The 22936-nt window shown below is 38.1% G+C and overlaps 1 protein-coding gene and 2 pseudogenes across 1 annotated transcript; 1 reads left to right on the forward strand and 2 right to left on the reverse strand.

Annotated features, from left to right (window-relative positions):
• Nucleotides 1-582: 582 nt before the first annotated feature.
• LOC137727141 (chloroplast envelope quinone oxidoreductase homolog pseudogene) lies at nt 583-1773 on the forward strand (annotated as a pseudogene).
• Nucleotides 1774-2569: 796 nt separating this feature from the next.
• On the reverse strand, nt 2570-3117 carry LOC148696803 (chloroplast envelope quinone oxidoreductase homolog pseudogene; annotated as a pseudogene).
• Nucleotides 2931-6133, reverse strand: LOC148696804 (uncharacterized). Its single transcript, XM_088693380.1, has 3 exons — nt 5483-6133; nt 3832-3963; nt 2931-3350 (listed from the first exon to the last, which is right to left on the reverse strand). Exons 1-3 carry the CDS (start codon nt 6086-6088, stop codon nt 2931-2933), a joined length of 1158 nt encoding a protein of 385 aa, XP_088549506.1. The 5' UTR covers nt 6089-6133.
• Nucleotides 6134-22936: the final 16803 nt, after the last annotated feature.

Raw genomic sequence — 22936 nt, forward strand, 5'->3', positions numbered from 1 at the left:
AATAAACTTCTGGAGTGGAATTTGTGTGTTTTCCGGGGAGAGATTCTTACGTAAACATTGATAGTATCGTAATGAGAGAGAGAGAGAGAGAGAGAGAGAGAGTAAAGGGATATGCAACGGGGACAGCATAGTTTTTCGAGTTCTTCAGAAGGAGAGGGTGGGATGCATTTCTTAACATGTTTTATGTAGAAGTTTTCAAAGGACCACATTTTGTGAGAAGTCGTTTTGTTAACTGAAGATATCCATTGGTGGAACTCGGAACAGGTATCGATGTGGCAGTAGAGGTTGTAAAGGTAGGACCTGGAGTAAAAAATTTCAAAGCTGGTGACAAAGTTGTTGCAAAGGTTAACACTCTCGTAAGTTCCCTTATATACTAGCTCATTTTCTCTGTTTCACTTGAAATTCTTCAAATTTAGTCTTCGTTATCGGCGAAGTAAAATTTAACTGAAAGGATAACATAATTCTGAAAAAGGGAATTAAGCTTCCATATCATGTTTTGGAAATAACATCTTTTAGGCTCCACATACATCTAGGAAACATGCATATAGATGGACATAACTTAATTTAGAACTATTATTTTCATCAATGATGTCTGAATAAGTATCTACTAATTTGAAAAGTTGAATCCATTTGTTCCAATCTGAGTTGTTGTATTTGTAAACCCTCGTTAACCTTTCATCGACTTTGTGTGCCTCTTTACCTAGTGTCATTCCAGTCGGCATGAGACTGAACTATTGCATGTAAAAACCACTTTTGGTGTGCTTAATATGCAAACCCAGTGACAGAATGTGTCACCTAGATATCTCATGCATCATTCATTGATACATACCATGTCCGTTTTTGTCTCATTCTATTCTTCGACAATGAATCAAAGACTGGAGGTGGACTAGCTGAACTTGCCGTGACAATGGAGAGTGTAACTGTTGCAAGGCCACCGGAAGTTTCAGCAGCCACCGCTGTTGGATTACCCGTTGCTGGTCTCACAGCTCACCAGGCTCTTGCACAACCTGGTGGGATCAAGCTTGATGGAAGTGGTCAGCAAGCAAACATCCTGATCACAGCTGCTTCAGGTGGTGAAGGTCTCTACGCGGTTCAGTTGGCAAAGCTCGGAAATACTCATATTACAGCCACTTGTGGTGCCTGCAACATTGAACTGGTCAAAAGCCTAGGGGCTGATGAGGTTATTGACTACAAGACCCCAGAAGGTGCAGCTCGTAGGAGTCCATCTGGTCGAAAATATGATGTTGTGATCCAATGTGCAACAGGCATTCCTTGGTCAACTTTTGAGCCTAATTTGAGTGCGAACAGTAAGGTAATAGATATTACTCGCACCCTTAGCTCTCTGTTGCGCGTTGCACTGAAGAAATTTACCTTTTCTAAGAAGCAACTGGTGCCACTGTTCTTATCTCCCAAGGCTGATAACCTTGAGTATCTTACTAAGTTGGTGAAAGAAGGGAAGCTGAAGACTATAATTGACTCAAAGTATCCCCTGGCCAAGGCGGAGGATGCTTGGGCTAAGATCAGCAATGGCCATGCTACCGGAAAGATAATTGTGGAGCCTTAGTTTTGGCCATGCTATGTTTTGAATTGCAGTGTTATGTAGTTATATGAGAAGTTTGTGATTATGATGTGTGGTTTTACAAATAATTTCGTTACTGTTATAGATATTCTTGGATTGAGAAATCCTAGATAGATTTGGTTACTAGTTATTCTTTTCCTATATGATTGTTTTTACTTGGAGGACAAGTTAATCCTCTCCTTATTTTCTACTATAAATAAAGACACTGTGCAGAGGGAATAACATCCACATAAGAAATCATTACACTCTCTCCATACTCTCTCTTGCCACACCCCCTATTCCCTTTCAGTTAAATAGGCCACAATAGTTAGTACCAAATTTTGGTAAGTTAATGATAATGCTTTGAGTACTTTGAAAAAATTAACAATTTTGCGCCGAGTAATAACAATGAATCATAAACAGCAGGAAAGTACAGACATAAGAAAAGAAATCAATGGGAGTTCTCAAGGGTGGTGACCGAAAATGCACTCGCTACAGTGGAACCAGGGTTAGATGAGTGGAGTTGATTGTTGTGCTTTAATCAAATCCTATAAACTGATACGATTACATTCTAAAATTTGGTTCTTTTTAGGGTATATGGATAGCTTTTAAGTTTGTATTTTCATGTTTAGGGTTAGAATTGATGGAGGGAATTAGGCTTTTAAGTTGGTTTCTTACATTCGAAGATTTGAACAAGATTAGGATGGGGGCAGGGAATTAAAAATTTTGACTTGCAGAGTTGTTTGTAAGATTGAAATAATCAAAGGAAAAGGCTTTGATCTTGCTTCTTGCGAGTGCAACGAGACTTAATATTGTGGCGGAATAAGATTTTAACTTGGGACACCACAATGTTTCAAGGTTTTTCATTTGGGTTCTGGTTACTTTCTGTCTGCTGTGTTTGCGTTGAGATGACAGACAAACCGCGATTAGTTGTATACTTGTAGGTATTGAAAGGCATGATCTTTGTTTGGAAATGTTCAACTAAATGCTTCAGCTAAGCTTAAAGCTTGGTCTCAACTCATGGGGTACTAATACATTGTTGTATAGAAGTACATGAACTTTACTTTAGTCCCAAAAAAAGTGCAGTGTCTGAATATATTTTGTCTACTTAAAGCTCCAAAATGATATTCCCAGTAGCATGGCCATCGATACTCTTAAGCCAAGCATCTTCAGCCTTGCTCAGAGGATGCATCGAGTCAATCACTGGCTTGAGCTTCCCTTCCTTCACCAACTTAACAAGATACTCTAGGTTCACATCCTTGGGAATCATGAGCAGTGGCACCAGCTGCTTCTTCGAGAAGGTGAGGTTCTTCATTACAAAAGTAGCTAAAGAACTCACATCGGAGAAATGTCTACAACCTTCCTTTTGCATTCAAATTAGACTCAAAGTTGACCAAGGAATGCCTTTTGCACAGTTGATTACAAAATCATATTTTCGTCCAGATGGGCTCTTTAGAGCTGCCCCATCCACATTTCTGTATTCAAGAACCTCATCTGCCCCTAAGCTCTTGACCAATTCGATGTTACACGCCCCACATGTGGCTGTAACGTTAGTATCCCAAGCTTTGCTAGTTGGACTGCATAGTGCCCCACGCCACCAGAGGCAGCAGTGATCAATATGTTCTTTATTTTGACCAGTTCCGTCAAGCTTGACCCTTGCACATTGGGTGAGAGTTTGGGGAGCTGTGAGGCCGGCAACTGGTAAGCATGCGCCTTCGGCAGCTGAAACTTCAGGTGGCCTAGCAACCATTAATCTCTCATTAGTTGCAGCAAACTCAGCCAGTCGTCCACTCTATCAAACACATGAATTTTACATGTGAAAATCCTCAGCATAAACAAGTAGCTCTTAAAGAAAAGGGGAATAAGTCGATCGAGCACTTACGAAATGGCAGAGCAGTACAACTTTGTCACCGAATTTGAATTTTTTGGCACCTTGTCCAACTTCTACAACCTCTCCGGCCACATCAGTTGCTGGTCATGTCATGTGAGAGAGAGGAGAATTAAAAACCCGCTACACTAAAGATTTTGCACTACCGATAGCAGCCTAGAGCTCAAGGACATTGAATGCTTAAATTCCCAAAACAACTCATCTTTCAACATAATTTTGTTACAGAATCCTACTAATCCATCAACCCACAACGCTGAACAGTGTTCCACGTACGAATTGAGCACAAATGAGAGATTATATTTAGTGTTCTGGCATAGTTTTATTTACAAATGTTGAAGAGAAAAAATTATATAAACGTCACAAATCACATGAGAAACGGAATTACCAGGTATTTGAGGGAATTTGTCAGGGAAAAGAGGCCGCAGCTCGCCTTTCTGATTTTCCAATCAACTGGATTGAGACTATCTGCTTCCAATTTCAGCAAAACCTCATTCTTCTTCAGGGCGGGAATTGGAACCTCAATGTGTTTCAACTAAAGTTCTAAAAGACGTTAGGCCAGGCAGTGGCCTGGGGTCAGATCCTAGACAGCTAGACAAGGGACTAGACAGACTAAACGGATTTAAATAAATTTATTATATACCGTATAAATAAGTGTCTATGCTTATACTTAAAAAATATATATTTTCATGATAAACTGCAAAATAGAATGACATATATATTATAAAGTATTGAATCATAATAAAAACATGGAGAACATGTTGTGCCTTGGCTGATTATCTTCACCAACATACAAACCCACAGTTGAATAGTTTAAAATACAAGAAATAAAGACACCGAGAAATTTACGAGGTTCGGCAAAAACCTGCCTACGTCCTCGGAGAGATATTGCTCTTCACTATGAGAAAAACAGTACAAGTTACACATGAGTTAAATCGACATAACCCAATCTCATATCCCTTGTACACCCACTCACAGAATTTTCCCAAGAGCCTCACTCTACCCCAAGAGTTCTTTCACAAGAGACCTTTCACTCTAGCTCTCTTGATTTCTCTCACCCGTGCCCATGGTAGAGCCAAATGCTCTCACCATCTCTTTGGATGCTTTCTCAACTCTCCCTTGCTCTCTTCAACTACACCTCTCTCTACAACTCTCCCTATAAACCGAAAAAAAAGCTCTCACGGGTGTTGAAGACAACCAAACTTTTCCCTTTTACTTTTCCCTTTTTTCTTCCCCAAAACAAGGAAAGGTGTTGTCCACCTTCTTGTTTGTTTATTCTAAAGTATATGGCCACTTGGCCACATAATCCAACAATCTCCACCTTGGTCAAGTTCTGAAAACGTAACAAAGACTCGAATCAACACTCACCATAAGCACCCAAAGTACAAACTAAGGACAACGGTAACTAAATCAAATTCCCCAAACTTTCTGGTACTCATAATGATCTCCACCTCGACTCAAACTGTACCAAAGTCCATTGGCCTTACGTATCAGCATGCACACTCTGAATCAACCTCGTTGGTCCTATTCCGATTCAGTCACTGCCAATGCATGTGCAGCTGCTGCAAGCAAAAAACATTTAGCTTCAGACAGGATCTCGACACATCCTCGTCTCCTCCAGCAGGTTTTCCTCCTCTTCATTGTCTGCAACCTGGAAACTTGTCAGTGCACCCATTTCCAGCAACACCCGTCGAGCCAGACAAACATTCCTCACACTTCTTATTCTTCAGGACCATCTCATCACCTGTGAATCCCATAGCTCCACCTGCTGCAAAACCCTTGCAACACTTGAGACTATACATCACCAGGAGATGTGTTGCTTCGAGTACCTAGAGGGCATACTCGAAGTCTTCCGCCACAAAATTGCTGCTACCTGGACCAAGATCATCATTTCTTTTTCTCAAAGGACAATTTATCCTTTTATGTCCGAATTCTTTGCAGTCATAGCATTGTGGTCCCTTGCCTTTGGAGCTTGATTTGAACATGCTGTCTCTCTCAAATCCTCCTCCCAATTTTCTTCCATGATTCCAACATTGAACAGCTAAAGCAGTCTCGTGCCCACCATCAACAATGGTCTTCCTCTTTTGTGTATCATAAGACACCAAAGAAGCCTGCACCTGCTCCAAACTTACTGTATCTTTTCCATGCAATAAGGTTGTCACAAGATTCTCATACGAATCTGGAAGTGAGGTAAGAAGTAAGAGGGCTTTATCTTCTTCCTCAACCTTAACATCAACTTTCCTCAATTGATCCAAGTATCCATTGAACACATTCATGTGGTCCATGAGATTCCCGCCTTCATCCATCTTCAGCTTGTACAGCTTCCTCTTCAGATGTAACTTGTTGGTCAAACTCTTAGCAATATAGAGTTTTTCCAACTTCTCCCACAGTGCAGGCGCAGAATCTTCATCCATAACATTGTTGATAATGTTATCAGCTATGCAGTGTCGAATCGTGCTAACACAACGCGACTCCAGCTCCTCCCACTGGTCATCTGTCATTTCTTTAGGCTTCCCATCTTTTCCCTTCAAAGCTCTAACCAAGCCTTGTTGAGTCAAGACATCCTTTACTCTCATCTGCCAGAGAGTAAAATTGCCATTCCCATTAAACTTCTCAACTGAAAACGACATGTTTGTAGTCATCATGGTGAATAATAAATCTGAACCTTCAATGAACCAAAGCTTCCAACAAAGCTCTGATACCAATTGTTGTGCCTTGGCTGATTATCTTCAACAACATACAAACCCACAGTTGAATAGTTTAAAATACAAGAAATAAAGACACCGAGAAATTTACGAGGTTCGGCAAAAACCTGCCTACGTCCTCGGAGAGATATTGCTCTTCACTATGAGAAAAACAGTACAAGTTACACATGAGTTAAATCGACATAACCCAATCCCATATCCCTTGTACACCCACTCACAAAATTTTCCCAAGAGCCTCACTCTACCCCAAGAGTTCTTTCACAAGAGACCTTTCACTCTAGCTCTCTTGATTTCTCTCACCCGTGCCCATGGTAGAGCCAAATGCTCTCACCATCTCTTTGGATGCTTTCTCAACTCTCCCTTGCTCTCTTCAACTACACCTCTCTCTACAACTCTCCCTATAAACCGAAAAAAAAGCTCTCACGGGTGTTGAAGACAACCAAACTTTTCCCTTTTACTTTTCCCTTTTTTCTTCCCCAAAACAAGGAAAGGTGTTGTCCACCTTCTTGTTTGTTTATTCTAAAGTATATGGCCACTTGGCCACATAATCCAACAATCTCCACCTTGGTCAAGTTCTGAAAACGTAACAAAGACTCGAATCAACACTCACCATAAGCACCCAAAGTACAAACTAAGGACAACGGTAACTAAATCAAATTCCCCAAACTTTCTGGTACTCATAATGATCTCCACCTCGACTCAAACTGTACCAAAGTCCATTGGCCTTACGTATCAGCATGCACACTCTGAATCAACCTCGTTGGTCCTATTCCGATTCAGTCACTGCCAATGCATGTGCAGCTGCTGCAAGCAAAAAACATTTAGCTTCAGACAGGATCTCGACACATCCTCGTCTCCTCCAGCAGGTTTTCCTCCTCTTCATTGTCTGCAACCTGGAAACTTGTCAGTGCACCCATTTCCAGCAACACCCGTCGAGCCAGACAAACATTCCTCACACTTCTTATTCTTCAGGACCATCTCATCACCTGTGAATCCCATAGCTCCACCTGCTGCAAAACCCTTGCAACACTTGAGACTATACATCACCAGGAGATGTGTTGCTTCGAGTACCTAGAGGGCATACTCGAAGTCTTCCGCCACAAAATTGCTGCTACCTGGACCAAGATCATCATTTCTTTTTCTCAAAGGACAATTTATCCTTTTATGTCCGAATTCTTTGCAGTCATAGCATTGTGGTCCCTTGCCTTTGGAGCTTGATTTGAACATGCTGTCTCTCTCAAATCCTCCTCCCAATTTTCTTCCATGATTCCAACATTGAACAGCTAAAGCAGTCTCGTGCCCACCATCAACAATGGTCTTCCTCTTTTGTGTATCATAAGACACCAAAGAAGCCTGCACCTGCTCCAAACTTACTGTATCTTTTCCATGCAATAAGGTTGTCACAAGATTCTCATACGAATCTGGAAGTGAGGTAAGAAGTAAGAGGGCTTTATCTTCTTCCTCAACCTTAACATCAACTTTCCTCAATTGATCCAAGTATCCATTGAACACATTCATGTGGTCCATGAGATTCCCGCCTTCATCCATCTTCAGCTTGTACAGCTTCCTCTTCAGATGTAACTTGTTGGTCAAACTCTTAGCAATATAGAGTTTTTCCAACTTCTCCCACAGTGCAGGCGCAGAATCTTCATCCATAACATTGTTGATAATGTTATCAGCTATGCAGTGTCGAATCGTGCTAACACAACGCGACTCCAGCTCCTCCCACTGGTCATCTGTCATTTCTTTAGGCTTCCCATCTTTTCCCTTCAAAGCTCTAACCAAGCCTTGTTGAGTCAAGACATCCTTTACTCTCATCTGCCAGAGAGTAAAATTGCCATTCCCATTAAACTTCTCAACTGAAAACGACATGTTTGTAGTCATCATGGTGAATAATAAATCTGAACCTTCAATGAACCAAAGCTTCCAACAAAGCTCTGATACCAATTGTTGTGCCTTGGCTGATTATCTTCAACAACATACAAACCCACAGTTGAATAGTTTAAAATACAAGAAATAAAGACACCGAGAAATTTACGAGGTTCGGCAAAAACCTGCCTACGTCCTCGGAGAGATATTGCTCTTCACTATGAGAAAAACAGTACAAGTTACACATGAGTTAAATCGACATAACCCAATCCCATATCCCTTGTACACCCACTCACAAAATTTTCCCAAGAGCCTCACTCTACCCCAAGAGTTCTTTCACAAGAGACCTTTCACTCTAGCTCTCTTGATTTCTCTCACCCGTGCCCATGGTAGAGCCAAATGCTCTCACCATCTCTTTGGATGCTTTCTCAACTCTCCCTTGCTCTCTTCAACTACACCTCTCTCTCTACAACTCTCCCTATAAACCGAAAAAAAAGCTCTCACAGGTGTTGAAGACAACCAAACTTTTCCCTTTTACTTTTCCCTTTTTTCTTCCCCAAAACAAGGAAAGGTGTTGTCCACCTTCTTGTTTGTTTATTCTAAAGTATATGGCCACTTGGCCACATAATCCAACATAACAAGCATATAATGTGTGTTCATCTAAGTATTCGATTAGTCTCTTACAATTTATTGAAAAAAATAAAAAAACAAAACGAAAGTTATCTATTTTCTAAGTGGGTCACGACCTAGACGGTTTTGGGTGGGTTAGGGTGCTTGGGCAGTCTAAGTAGGCGCTTAGGTAGGTCTAGGTGCTATTTTTTATTTTCAAACGTTTAGAGATTAATTGGGGCGGTGGCCAGCTGCCTAGCACCTAGATGGGAGTTTTTAAAACAATGCCTGCAACAAACATAAAATTTACTTAACGAATCACCACTTCATCTCAATCTTTAAACACTTCCATAGCAGGTTGTACTTGAACCGCGTGCATAAGCTCTCCGCCATGGTTGCCAAACTTCCGAGACAGTTTGAGAAATGTGAGACTTTTTGGTTATAGTTGTTCGAAAGCTTTGTTTTGCGTGACGAGTCAACACTGATAACTGTTGTATTGGAGCAACTTGTTCAGTTAGTATGATTATCTCGTAGCTCTTTTTTTTTTTGAATATAATAAAGCAATTGAGTTCAGAACTTGTTGAAGCTTTGCCTTGATCACGAAGCAAAATCTAACCACGAAGCCGCCCGACCCTTCTCCTTTGGATCCCGCAACTTCAGCCCAAATTTAAATTTAACGACTAAGGGTAAGGTGTGCAACTCGGTTAGATAACACTTAGCATTCACCCTTACACTCAAGGTCCGAAGAGAATATAAAACAATTAACTACTTTTGGGATTAGTTTCTATGATAAAACATTTGGAAACCCATTAATTTGATGCGTTTACATGTTGTTTTATAAGGACTAGTTGTTTTCTTGTGTCATCATCATCTGGGAAATTCTTGAGAGTTTTCTAGTGGATTATTCTACTAAATAATAATTATTATCATCATCATCATTTCAACAAACTAATTAACAGCTGAAAACGAACATTAATCCTAAACCTTGTCATTTATAATATCAAATCATGAAAAAAAACCAAAAATAAAATAAAATCCATAATTTATACATATGCTTTATTCTGTTGCATATGAAGTTTACAAGCCTTACAATACTAAAAGAAAAAAGAGAATAACAATCATTATGACGTTTACAAGCCTTACAATACTACAAGAAACAAGAGAATAAAAATCATGAAATGAAGAAATTTTGCCTGCCTAGTTAGGCTCCACAATGATCTTCCCAGTGCACTGGCTATTGATTCTCTAAGCCCAAGCCTCTTCAGCCTTGCTCAGAGGATGCGTCTAGTCGATCACCGTCTTGAGTTTTCCTTCCTTCACCAACTTCACAAGACAATCTAGGTTCTCAGCCCTGGGATTTATAATCAGTAGCGCCAGCTTCTTCTTGGAGAAGGTGATTTTCTTCAGACCAAAAGTAAACAGATTGCTGGCACCAATAGTAAGGTCTATTACCTTCGCTCTTGCACTCAGGTTGGCCTCAAAAACTGACCTAGGAATTGCTTGTGAAGCACTGTGGATCACGGAATCATATTTCCGACCAGACGGGCTCTTTAGGGCTACCCCCTCGGGGGTCATGTAGTCAAGAACCTCATCTGCCCCTAAGCTCTTGACCAATTCAATGTTTCTTGCTCCACAAGTAGCTGTTACATGAGTGTTTCCGAGCTTTGCTAGTTGAACTGTTTAGAGACCAACGCCACCAGCAGCCCCAGTGATCAGTACGTTCTTCAGCTCACCAGTTCTATCAAGCTTGATCCCTGCATCCTTGGTGAGAGCCTGGTGTGCTGAGAGACCGACAACAGGTAAGCTGGAACCTTCATCTGCCGAAACTTCAAGAGGCCAAGCAACTACTGATTTCTCTTTGGCTGCGGCAAACTCAGCTAGTCCACCACCATTTTATTGATATGATCAATAACAAAAACATGACCTTAATTTTTATTGAAATTTTATTTTTTGATACAATCGGTAGTGAGGGAAGGGGGGAAACCTGACTCAGGTTCTTAGGTGCACGAGTAAATATTCTTTACCAGTTGAGTTACAAGTGCCTTGCACATGTGAAACTTACACTTCAAGAAAGGAATAAAACGAGAACTTACGCTATAGCTAAGTAATGCCACAACTTTGTCACCCACTTTGAACTTCTTGACTCCTTGTCCAACCTCTACCATCTCTCCAGCTACGTCAGTAACTATAACCGACACATAATGTCATCAGCAAAAGTTAACAAAAATCAACCTACTGGCCAAAGACTCGACGACATCAAATTCATAAATCACAAAACAGGTTTCATTATCTTTGTAATTTCCACTGACGCAAAAGAGTATTAACCTAGAATATTAGGATATGCTAAGATTATAGAACAAAGGCAGAAGGAATGATAAAAAGATGAAGAAGAAAGCTCTGTATATTATTGAGAAGCATATGAAAATGTAATTGTCTAAAAGCGACTGCTACAACAGCTATTTATAATAGCTAATATCTCAATACACAATGACTTAATTACCCTTTCTAACAACTTTATCCTAACAAACTCAAACCAATTGATTAACCAATCTAGTTACATGAATCAGTTATAACTATATGGTTATTACTCCCTCCTCAAACCAAGCTGAGCTACCGAAGCTGAGTTTGCTGCAGAACCAACGCTCAAGCCAAGGATTCGACAATGTTTTTGAAATATGGGACTATGTAGTCCCTTGGTGAAGACATCAGCTACCGGATCCTCTGTCGAAATATAGTGAACCATCAGATCTCCTCTCTGAACCTTCTCACGCACAAAGTGATAATCTGTGTCCAGATGTTTGATCTTGGAGTGAAAGACCGGATTTGAACTTAAAGCCAAAGCTGAGAGGTTGTCACAGTATAAGGATGGCGGGGCTGATATGGATTGATGAATATCCTTAAAAACTGAACGGATCCAAAAGACATCAGCTGCACAATGTGCTAAAGCCTTGTACTCTGCCTCTGTGGAGCTTCTAGAGACTGTGGATTGCTTTTTTAGACTGCCAGGAAATCGGATTTGTCCCAAGATACACAACAAAACCTGTAATGGATCTTCTGGTGTTGATATATGCTGCCCAATCGGAGTCAGAATGAGCAGTTATATTGAAATCCTTGCTTTTTGTATACTGTAAGCCATAGCTAATAGTGCCTTGTATATATCTCAAGATTCGTTTGACCAGAAACATATGTAAATCAGTTGGTTGTGCCATGAATTGACAAACCATGTTCACGAAATGGGCTATATCAGGCCGAGTAAAAGTTAGATACTGAAGAGCCCCAACTATGCTTCTATAGTGACTCGGATCTGATAGCATTGTTCCTTCACCAACAAGAAATTGAGTGTGAGGTTTAGACGGTGTTAAGGTAGACTTGCAGTTCTCCATACCTGCCTTGTGTAACACATCTTTTGCATATTTAGTCTGTGATATAAACAAGGAACCGTCATCTCGATACTGGATATGCAACCCTAAAAAGTATGTTAACCTCCCCATATCTTTGAGATCAAACACATCAGCAAGAGCATCGATTACAGACTGTATTTTAAGTGAGTTTGAACCAGTGAGAATGATGTCATCCACATACAACAATAAGAGGATTATGTCTCCACCATCAACTTTGACAAAGAGACTAGTATCTGAAAGAGAGGATTGAAAACCAATAGCAGGAAGAAAGCTAGTAAATTTTCGAATTCCAAACTTGAGGAGCCTGTTTTAACCCATACAGGGATTTGACTAATTTGCAGACATGATCAGGACATGTAGCATCCACAAACCCTTGTGGTTGTTTCATATAAACCTCTTCTTCCAAGTCTCCATGAAGAAATGCGTTTTTGATATCAAGTTGCCTTAATTGCCAACTAAATTGAGCTGCTAAGGCTAAAATAAGTCTGACAGTGGTATGTCGAACCACTGGACTGAAAGTCTCTGAGTAATCCAAGCCGTGCTCCTGAGAATATCCCTGTGCCACCAACCGGGCTTTGAACCTAGATATACTACCATCTGGATTTTTCTTTACCTTATATACCCACTTACTGCCAATAACTGATCGATGGGATGGAGGTGGAACAAGTATCCAAGTGCCTTGAGTTTTCAGGGCATTAAATTCCTCTTGCATGGCAAGTTGCCATTCTGGTTTCAATGATGCAGCTTTAAAATTTCTAGGTTCTTCCCCATCTGTGATATCAGCAAGAAAAGAAAAACCCCCAGACAAATGTGCACTGAAGTTGGTAGAAAAATCAGCAGAAAGTAATCCATCAAGATTTAAGGAATGCAACTGAGGTAGAAAAGCAAGACATCCCACATAACTCTTCTTAACAATAGTACCAGTTTTTAACCTAGTTTGGATACAACTCGGATTTACATCTGTGATGACTGAAGTAGTATGATGGGAAGGTGAGGTAAAAGGAAGAACTACCTGGAGTTGGGTAGGATCAATGACAGGAAGCAAATGAGTAGTGTTAGGTGGAGAGGAATGAGCATCAGGTGTTCCAGACCCTTGATTATCTGATTCTGGTGAGACATGATCTTCTGATGTATTAATATTGGGAGAGAATATTTCTGTGTTTGAGTGAGAGACGGAACTCTGTGATCCTGCATGATCCGTAGGTCTCCTTGCATGTGACACTGGGATAGATACCATAACAGGTGCATCCCTTGGTTGTTCCTGTTCCTCATGTCTATCCAACCTTGCAGGTCTTGTGTGTTGAACCATTTTCGCAGGAAATAAAGATTCATCAAAACAGACATGTCTGGAAAGAATAAATTTCTTGGTCTGCAAGTTATAACAAATCACTCCTTTGTACCCTTGTGAATAACCCAAGAATGCACACATCACTAATCTTGGTTGTAACTTATTAATGTTGTAGGGTCTTAGCCATGGAAATACAGCAGAGCCAAAAATCTTAAGAGAGTGTAAATCAGGTACCTTCTTATACAAAGTCAAATATGGAGAACTGAAAGACAAACTTTTTCAAGGCATGTTATTGATTAACAGAACCGAATGAGCACAAGCAAAGTACCATAGCTCAGAAGGTAAACCAGAAGCACTAAGAAGAGTGATTGCAGTGTCCAAAATATGTCTATGTTTCCTTTCTGCCATGCCGTTCGGTTGAGGAGTATAAGGGCAAGATATGAGCTACAAGATACCTTTGTTAGCTAGAAATGAAGTAAAACCCTTGCTTGTATACTCCCCTCCCCCATCTGTTTGCAATGACTTGATTGTTGCACCAAATTGATTAAGAATAAACTTGTAGAACTTAACAAAGATTGTAAACACATCAGATTTATTGCTCATGGGAAATATCCAAACAAATCTTGTATATTCATCAACAAATGTTACATAATACCTATATCCCTCTATGGATCTTACAGGTGATGGACCCCAGATATCAGTGTGTACTTTCTGAAAAGGAGATGTACACCTATCAGTTCTAACAGGAAATGGAATCCTAGACATCTTTCCTTGAATGCAAGAGATACAAGTACTATTATTATCATCTGTTTATACTGGAATATTTGACTGTTTTAACATTGTAGTCATCACATCATGAGCTGGATGTCCCAATCTCTGATGCCAGACAGTATTCTTCACTGCTTTGCCTAAATAAGCTGCTGGATACTTTGTTATGAACTGAGAACCGTTTGCACTTGTGACTACAGGGATCTGGAACAATTCCTCAGGCCTACTCTTTCCGTGGTACACTATCTCCTTTGTCTTCTTGTCCTGCACAAAGAATTCAGAATCATCACAAATAAACCAACTTTTGTTATCTGCACATAACTGCTTGACAGAGAGTAAACTCCTAGCAATAGTAGGCACATGCAAAACTTTATTAAGAACCAGGGAACATGTAGGAGTTTGAAGTATAGTTGAACCAATATTTTTAATTGGTAGACCTGTACCATTCCCAATTGTTATCTTCTCAGATCCTTCAAAAGGTATTACTTGAGAGAGAGAGCACTGCTATCAGAAGTTATATGATGGGACGCACCAGAATCAACAATCCAAGCATCTTGAGGAAGAAATGATGAAGTCTGTTGTGCATTCATTGCAGACAGTGATGGAGGTGGAGGTTGTCCTTGATACGCATAGTTTCCCCTTTGATAGCAATCCAAGGCCGAGTGACCCCTTTTCCCACATATTTGACACTCTACTACAACACATGTGGTTGGTACATTCGAATTCCTATGAAAGCAATTAACTGCAGTGTGTCCACGTTTGTTACAAATCTGACATTCAATCAGCAAAGTAGTTCTAGTATCAACCATGCCTGACCAATTATTATTTCTATTTCCAGATTGCCTTGAACCCCCTGAATTACCAGAATTATATCCTCTTCCTCTGAAACCATTGTTATTTCTGTAATTGTTTCCACCTCTATAGTTGTTGCTACCCCTATAGTGATTCACAAAAGATCCAGATTGTGCATTCACAGACTGTGGTCTAGATGCATTTTGACCACTTGAGTTTGCAGAAAAACCGTAACCAAATGAATCATTTGGAAACTGAGGTGGTGGTAGAGAATAAAAAGGATGTTGAACTTGAGATGGTTGTAAGGATGGTTGTGAAGCATAAGGTACAGAAGTGATAGTACCAGCAGTGATGGCCGGAATATGAGCATGACTGTGAGAATTTGAAGATGAAGCAGAAGAACCAGAATCAGTATTTGAACCAGAACTTGACCCTTGAACATAGAGTGCTGATAGATTCTGAGTAAGTGTATTCATTTCTCCTTCGATTTCCCTCTCAGTCCCAAGTAACAATGCTCTGAACTCATTCAAAGTGAGTGTAGACTCCCTGGCCAATATAACAGTACGAATAACACCATACTCCCTAGGTAATCCAGCAAGACCAGCAATCATAACATCATTATCTGAGATGGATTCTCCTGCAGCACTAAGTTGTTCTCGAATATGCTTAAGCCTCAACAGATATTTATCAATGGTATCTAACCCTTTTTGAATTGTGTGTAACTCAGTTTTCAAGTGATTAATTCTGGATTTAGACACAGTGGCATATCGATCAACCAGATTAGTCCAAGCTTCATACGTCGTTCGACACCCAATCACATATTCCATAGCCTCATCAGTAAGAGTGGCAAGCAAGAGACTTAACAAAGCCATATCAATTGTCTCCCACTCAGTATATGCTTCTGTGACTTCCCTTGTAACCCCATTAGTTGAATCAACAACAAACTTTGATGGACAAGGATTTGTACCATCAAAATGACCAAACAGCTTATATCCTCTTAACACTGACTGAAACTAAAATGCCCATTTGGCAAAATTATCATCCCTAAGCTTGATAGTAAGCATTCCCAAAACACCTTCAACTTTAAACGAAGACGCAGCCATGATAGAAAAATGAACACTTCCACAGATCAAAACAACCAACTTCAGAGACTAACACTGTAGACAACTCAAGAAAGATTGGAACTTTCTTGCAAGCAGAACGTGAAACAAAGAAAGACTAATACTTTCTTGAAACTGATATACGAAATCACAATATCATTATCAATACTTCAATGAACCATCTCACAAACACTAGAGCAACATTCATGCAGCAATTCGGGAGAAATCATAACAGAATCCCCAATTTACGAGAATCATGACAGAATCTCAAACGCCAGTAAAAACCACAACCACTATATCAGAATTCACTCACCAATTCAGGAGAAAACATAACAGAATCCCCAATTCACAAGAATCATGACAGACTCTCAAAACTCCATTATTCTCCAGAGAGGAAATCAACATGGAAGACAAAACAAAACCCAGACGAAGAAACAAGAACAATATCACCTGAAATGAAGCAATTCTTCAAACACGACTCACGATCGATCCTTCGAACACCATTGTAAACTTCAGTAGCCCAATCAACCAAAGAACCTTCAGATGAAAACACCAAGAATCCACAAGAACCCTCAGAAATGGCAGCAAGCCTCCTCCAACAAAATTGAACCAGAGTAGCGGAAGAAACCCTTAGGACCGGAAGTGGCAGCGAGCCTTCACCGGCGATGATACCATATTAACCTAGAATATTAGGATATGCTAAGATTATAGAACAAAGGCAGAAGGAATGATAAAAAGATGAAGAAGAAAGCTCTGTATATTATTGAGAAGCATATGAAAATGTAATTGTCTAAAAGCGACTGCTACAACAGCTATTTATAATAGCTAATATCTCAATACACAATGACTCAATTACCCTTTCTAACAACTTTATCCTAACAAACTCAAACCAATTGATTAACCAATCTAGTTACATGAATCAGTTATAACTATATGGTTATTAAAGAGAACCAAATTACCAGGCGTGTGAGGCAATTATCGCGGTAAAAAAGGGCGTGCCAGGCCCTTCTGAATTTTAAAATCACCCGGATTCAGACTAGCTGCTTCTAGTTTCAGTAGAACCTCATCTTTCTTGAGGGTAGGGATTGGAATCTCAACATGCTGCAACGAAAATATAATTAAAGAGACACAACACAGATGGCCTAAAAGAACCAGCTGCAAAACATATCTTTGATGCACTCTTAACCGAAAAATCCTCTTGGTATATTTGCCTATACTAGAAACATAACTGCGAAACTGAGGCGAAATCTAAGTAGGTTATGTGAGGATAAAAAAAATAAAAATAAAAAGAGGAAAAAAAAAAAGTTCCAAGAATTCTACGAAGAAAAGTACGATAGAAAACATAAAGAAAAGGAGCAGCAGATAACAAAGAACCTTCAAGCCAGAAGGTCCTCCACCAAAGCTTTTGTACTGAACTGCATGCATAAGCTTCGCTGCCATGGCTGCCAAACTCGGAGACTGAGATGGCGAGAACTCTGAAAAAAGAAATTTTTATATGCGTCATCAAGTGAACCCCATATTATATAGACCAATGCATCATCATGTGAACTGCACACACACACTCACACACACATATATATATTCATCATGTGAACTGCATACACACACACACACACAACACACACACACACACACACACACACACACATATATATATATATATATATATACTGTGACGTGCTCCGTTTATAAATTGTGTCAATGAGCTGTACATTCCTAATTAGTCTAAGTCAACTATTTGATTCTGCAAGATTATAGGCTCATAATTACTTTCCTAGAATAGTTTCCTAGGCTCTGTATATATAACCTTCCTATTGTTATACATCAATCTCCATGAAGTGTTATTTTTTACCCAATCTGAGATGGTATCAGAGCAGTCGATCATGATTGTCTCTTGACTTAACCCTAGCAATCGCTTCCGCAAATAGCAGCCGTCAACAAACCCAACACCAGCAAATCACTCAAAGCGTTCCCTTGCCTTTTTTTCCCCCCTCAACCTCTATTTCTTATTGCAAATCAGTTTGTCTTGTTGCAATTCAAACGTTTCCCTCAGTCAAATCCGTTTGTCCACCTTCATCAAATCAGTTTGTCAAACCAGCCTATATTCCATCTACAACCTTCACGTGTAAGCCAATATCATGGCCAACAATGATGGGTCAGTAAACACCAATCAATCCTTGATGTCAGGAGGCTCCAAAACTACCACACAAATCGTCACTTTGTAGAGTGACACCTCCAGCTTCTCCGCATGAATCAAACTGGATGAGAATAATTATTCTCTATGGCATCAAATCATAGAGATGAAGATAGCTAGGCGATAAAAACATGGCCACTTGACCGGTGATATTGCCCAGCCTGCAGACTCAGATCCCACATTTAATAAATGGCGTGCATCGGATTGCCAAGTCAAGAGTTGGTTGTTCGACGCCATGCAACCTAATCAGATTAAATGATTTATTCATTATGACACAGCAAAGCAAGTCTAGGCTGCAATCAAGCTAGGCCTGGCAAACAGGTCGTGTCTATCGTGTTCATGTCGTTTTCGTGTAACATCTGTTATCTTAACGGGTCGTGTCGTGTCACACCCGTTATCTTAACGGGTCTTTAACAGGTCGTGTCACTTTATCCAACGGGTAAAGTGACCCGACCCGTTATGACCCGTTAAGAAAAAAATATTTTTTTAAAAAATTTGCACATACCACACATTGCCACATAAATATTACTTCAAAACATTAAAACATTTCTCGTTCAAGTACTATATCTACACTCGAAAATAAAAGCCGAATAAAAAAAATAATACATACACTACTAATCTATTACAAATATTAAATGTGTAAGGATAAAGAGTTTTTGTTTTTAAGATTGTAAGTCTTTCTCAAAAGTTTACACCTCCATTTACAAAACCTTCAATTTACATCGATCATCATGAAATTGTATTGGAACTTTGGCTTGATCTATTGCCTTCAAGAGTTATGTTGAAGATGTTTTCAATAAGATTTTCCACGTCAGAACTCTCTTCCGCATAAACTAAGTATAGAAAAAGCAAACATTAAAAATCATTCAATTATGAAAAGTTAAACAAAATAATTATGAAAAAAAATAAAATAATAATACTATACCATATAAAAATATATTACCTCCTTTTCCAAATAGTTGATTCATACTTTTATTAAGTATATAAATTATAACATAAGATTTTGTGATAGTGTAAATATTTTAAATTGAAGATCAAATTCATTCTTTGTATTCATATAGGGTCAAGAAGTGTAGCTGTAAAAATTCATCAAAATCAGAGTTAAAATAACCGTTAAATCGTGATTTTTCGTTTATAACCGTCGAAAAGCTTTGTCCCGTTACTTGATCTCTGAATGTTTTTTTTTTGTGATTTTTTGCTGATGTGATCTCCAAGCATATACAAACAATTTTGACGGTTTGGATCGTTGAAATTAGTTTTGGAGAATTCGTAAAACGATAGATTGACTAACACTTAGAGTTTATTTATACTTTCATTAAGTATAACATAAGATTTTGTGGTATCCACTTGTGTAAATATTTTAAATTGAAGATCGAATTCATTCATTGTATTCATATAGGGTCAAGGAGTGTAGTTATAAAAAATCATCAAAATCGGAGTTAAAATAACCTTTAAATCGTGATTTTTCGTTTATAACCGTTGAAAAGCTTTGTCCCGTTACTTGATCTCTGAATGTTTTTTTTTGTGATTTTTTGCTGATGTGATCTCCAAGCATATACAAACAATTTTGACGGTTTGGATCGTTGAAATTAGTTTTGGAGAATTCGTAAAACGATAGATTGACTAACACTTAGAGTTTATTTATACTTTTATTAAGTATAACATAAGATTTTGTGGTATCGACTTGTGTAAATATTTTAAATTGAAGATCGAATTCATTCATTGTATTCATATAGGGTCAAGGAGTGTAGTTATAAAAAATCATCAAAATCGGAGTTAAAATAACCGTTAAATCGTGATTTTTCGTTTATAACCGTTGAAAAGCTTTGTCCCGTTACTTGATCTTTGAATGTTTTTTTTTTTGTGATTTTTTGCTGATGTGATCTCCAAGCATATACAAACAATTTTGACGGTTTGGATCGTTGAAATTAGTTTTGGAGAATTCGTAAAACGATAGATTGACTAACACTTAGAGTTTATTTATACTTTCATTAAGTATAACATAAGATTTTGTGGTATCCACTTGTGTAAATATTTTAAATTGAAGATCGAATTCATTCATTGTATTCATATAGGGTCAAGGAGTGTAGTTATAAAAAATCATCAAAATCGGAGTTAAAATAACCGTTAAATCGTGATTTTTCGTTTATAACCATTGAAAAGCTTTGTCCCATTACTTGATCCCTGAATGTTTTTTTTTTTGTGATTTTTTGCTGATGTGATCTCCAAGCATATACAAACAATTTTGATGGTTTGGATCGTTGAAATTAGTTTTGGAGAATTCGTAAAATGATAGATTGACTAACACTTAGAGTTTATTTATACTTTTATTAAGTATAACATAAGATTTTGTGGTATCCACTTGTGTAAATATTTTAAATTGAAGATCGAATTCATTCATTGTATTCATATAGGGTCAAGGAGTGTAGTTATAAAAAATCATCAAAATCGGAGTTAAAATAACCGTTAAATCGTGATTTTTCGTTTATAACCGTTGAAAAGCTTTGTCCCGTTACTTGATCTTTGAATGTTTTTTTTTTTGTGATTTTTTGTTGATGTGATCTCCAAGCATATACAAACAATTTTGACGGTTTGGATCGTTGAAATTAGTTTTGGAGAATTCGTAAAACGATAGATTGACTAACACTTAGAGTTTATTTATACTTTCATTAAGTATAACATAAGATTTTGTGGTATCCACTTGTGTAAATATTTTAAATTGAAGATCGAATTCATTCATTGTATTCATATAGGGTCAATGAGTGTAGTTATAAAAAATCATCAAAATCGGAGTTAAAATAACCGTTAAATCGTGATTTTTCGTTTATAACCGTTGAAAAGCTTTGTCCCGTTACTTGATCTCTGAATGTTTTTTTTTTTTTTGTGATTTTTTGCTGATGTGATCTCCAAGCATATACAAACAATTTTGACGGTTTGGATCGTTGAAATTAGTTTTGGAGAATTCGTAAAACGATAGATTGACTAACACTTAGAGTTTATTTATACTTTCATTAAGTATAACATAAGATTTTGGGGTATCCACTTGTGTAAATATTTTAAATTGAAGATCGAATTCATTCATTGTATTCATATAGGGTCAAGGAGTGTAGTTATAAAAAATCATCAAAATCGGAGTTAAAATAACCGTTAAATCGTGATTTTTCGTTTATAACCGTTGAAAAGCTTTGTCCCGTTACTTGATCTCTGAATGTTTATTTTTTATGATTTTTTGTTGATGTGATCTCAAAGCATATACAAACAAGTTTGACGGTTGGGATCGTTGAAATTAGTTTTGGAGAATTCGTATGCCATCAATCAAGTTCCCCGTGTGTGTGTGTGTATATATATATTTATTAAGTAGATTTAAATCTATTTATTTTGTACGTATAAATTATAATTGACTGGTACACGGAATAGTACATACATCACGTGTCACGTGTGTCATTATAAAAATAGTGAGATATGTCATGACAGTCATGTGTGTGATAAAAAGTTAATAACTTAAAAAAAAAAAAAAAAAAAAAAAAAAAATTCTCACCACTTCTATTAATTTTCATTTTTCCCTCTCTTTTTTGTTTCCTTTTCAACTTTTTCTTATCATTTTCACTTTTCCCTCCAACATCTTTCCCTAATTCCCTCACTTTTTTGTTTCATTTTCAACTTTTCTTAACATTTTCATTTTCCCTCCATTTTTTTTTCAAAAAGGGCGGCAAGTTGGCAACAGCAAGAAATTCATTATTGAAATTTGAATGGAAACAAATCACATCAAATTTCAATGGATGCAATGCAATGCATCATATTCATGCATATTAAATTATTAATTAATAATTATTATAGTTTTTATAAAATTTAATATATATATATATATATATATATATATATATATAATTATTATAGATAGACTTAATAGTTTGGGGGTATAATTATTATAGTATATATAATTATTATAATTATTATAAATTTTATAGTTAATTTAATATATATATATATATATATATATATATTATAATTTTTAGGGGTATAAAATTATAAAATTAATGTATATAATTATTACAGTTTTTTTTTAGGGTTATAAAATTATAAAAATAATATTCTGCTTATCGTGTATCGTGTTACCCACGTGTATACCCGAACCAACCCGTTACCTTAACAGGTGCTTATCGGGTTACACGATAACGACCCGATTCGTTATCGTGTCGACCCAAACACCTGTTAATTTCGTGTCGTGTCATGTCGGGTTATCGGGTCGTGTCAGAAATTGCCAGGCCTAAATCAAGCCTATTCAGATGGTGCTGATGAACCCAAGATTTATAACCTTCACAGATGGTCATTCATAATGAAGCAGGCTGGTGCATCAGTTGCCAAATATTATAGTGAGCTCACTGAGATTTTTCAGGAGCTTGATCAATTAAGTCCAAGCACCATGGAGCATCCAAAAGATGTTGAGACTAGACGCAAGGAGGTTAATCGTCTCCGAGTTTATATATTTCTTGCCGGTTTGGACAATAATTTTGATCAAATCCGAGGAGAGATTTTGAGGATGGAGCCTAAGCCCGAACTTGAGGCAGCATATGCACATATTAAACGAGAGAGTAACCGACAGGGAACCATGTCTGAAGCTGGTGAAACCTCCTAAGCCACAGCCTTGGCTGTTGCCAGGTCCAAACAATCTCGGCCGAACAACTACAGTGTCAACCTTACTCGTAACCGGCCTCCAATGAAGTATACCAAATGTGGTTTAGATAACCACACAATTAAGGGCTGTTA

This window comes from Pyrus communis, chromosome 5, assembly GCF_041283825.1.
Source record: "Pyrus communis isolate YQ-2024b chromosome 5, ASM4128382v1, whole genome shotgun sequence".
Lineage (NCBI taxonomy): Eukaryota > Viridiplantae > Streptophyta > Magnoliopsida > Rosales > Rosaceae > Pyrus > Pyrus communis.

Excerpts from the sequence above, each read along its gene's own strand:
- LOC148696804 (XM_088693380.1), bottom strand. The coding sequence starts at position 6,088 with ATGATGACTACAAACATGTCGTTTTCAGTTGAGAAGTTTAATGGGAAT. Across the intron at positions 3,964-5,482 it reads GGCACGAGACTGCTTTAGCT|GTTCCAATTCCCGCCCTGAA; the intron begins GTTCAATGTTGG and ends AAACACATTGAG. Across the intron at positions 3,351-3,831 it reads CAAATTCCCTCAAATACCTG|AGTGGACGACTGGCTGAGTT; the intron begins GTAATTCCGTTT and ends TGTGTTTGATAG.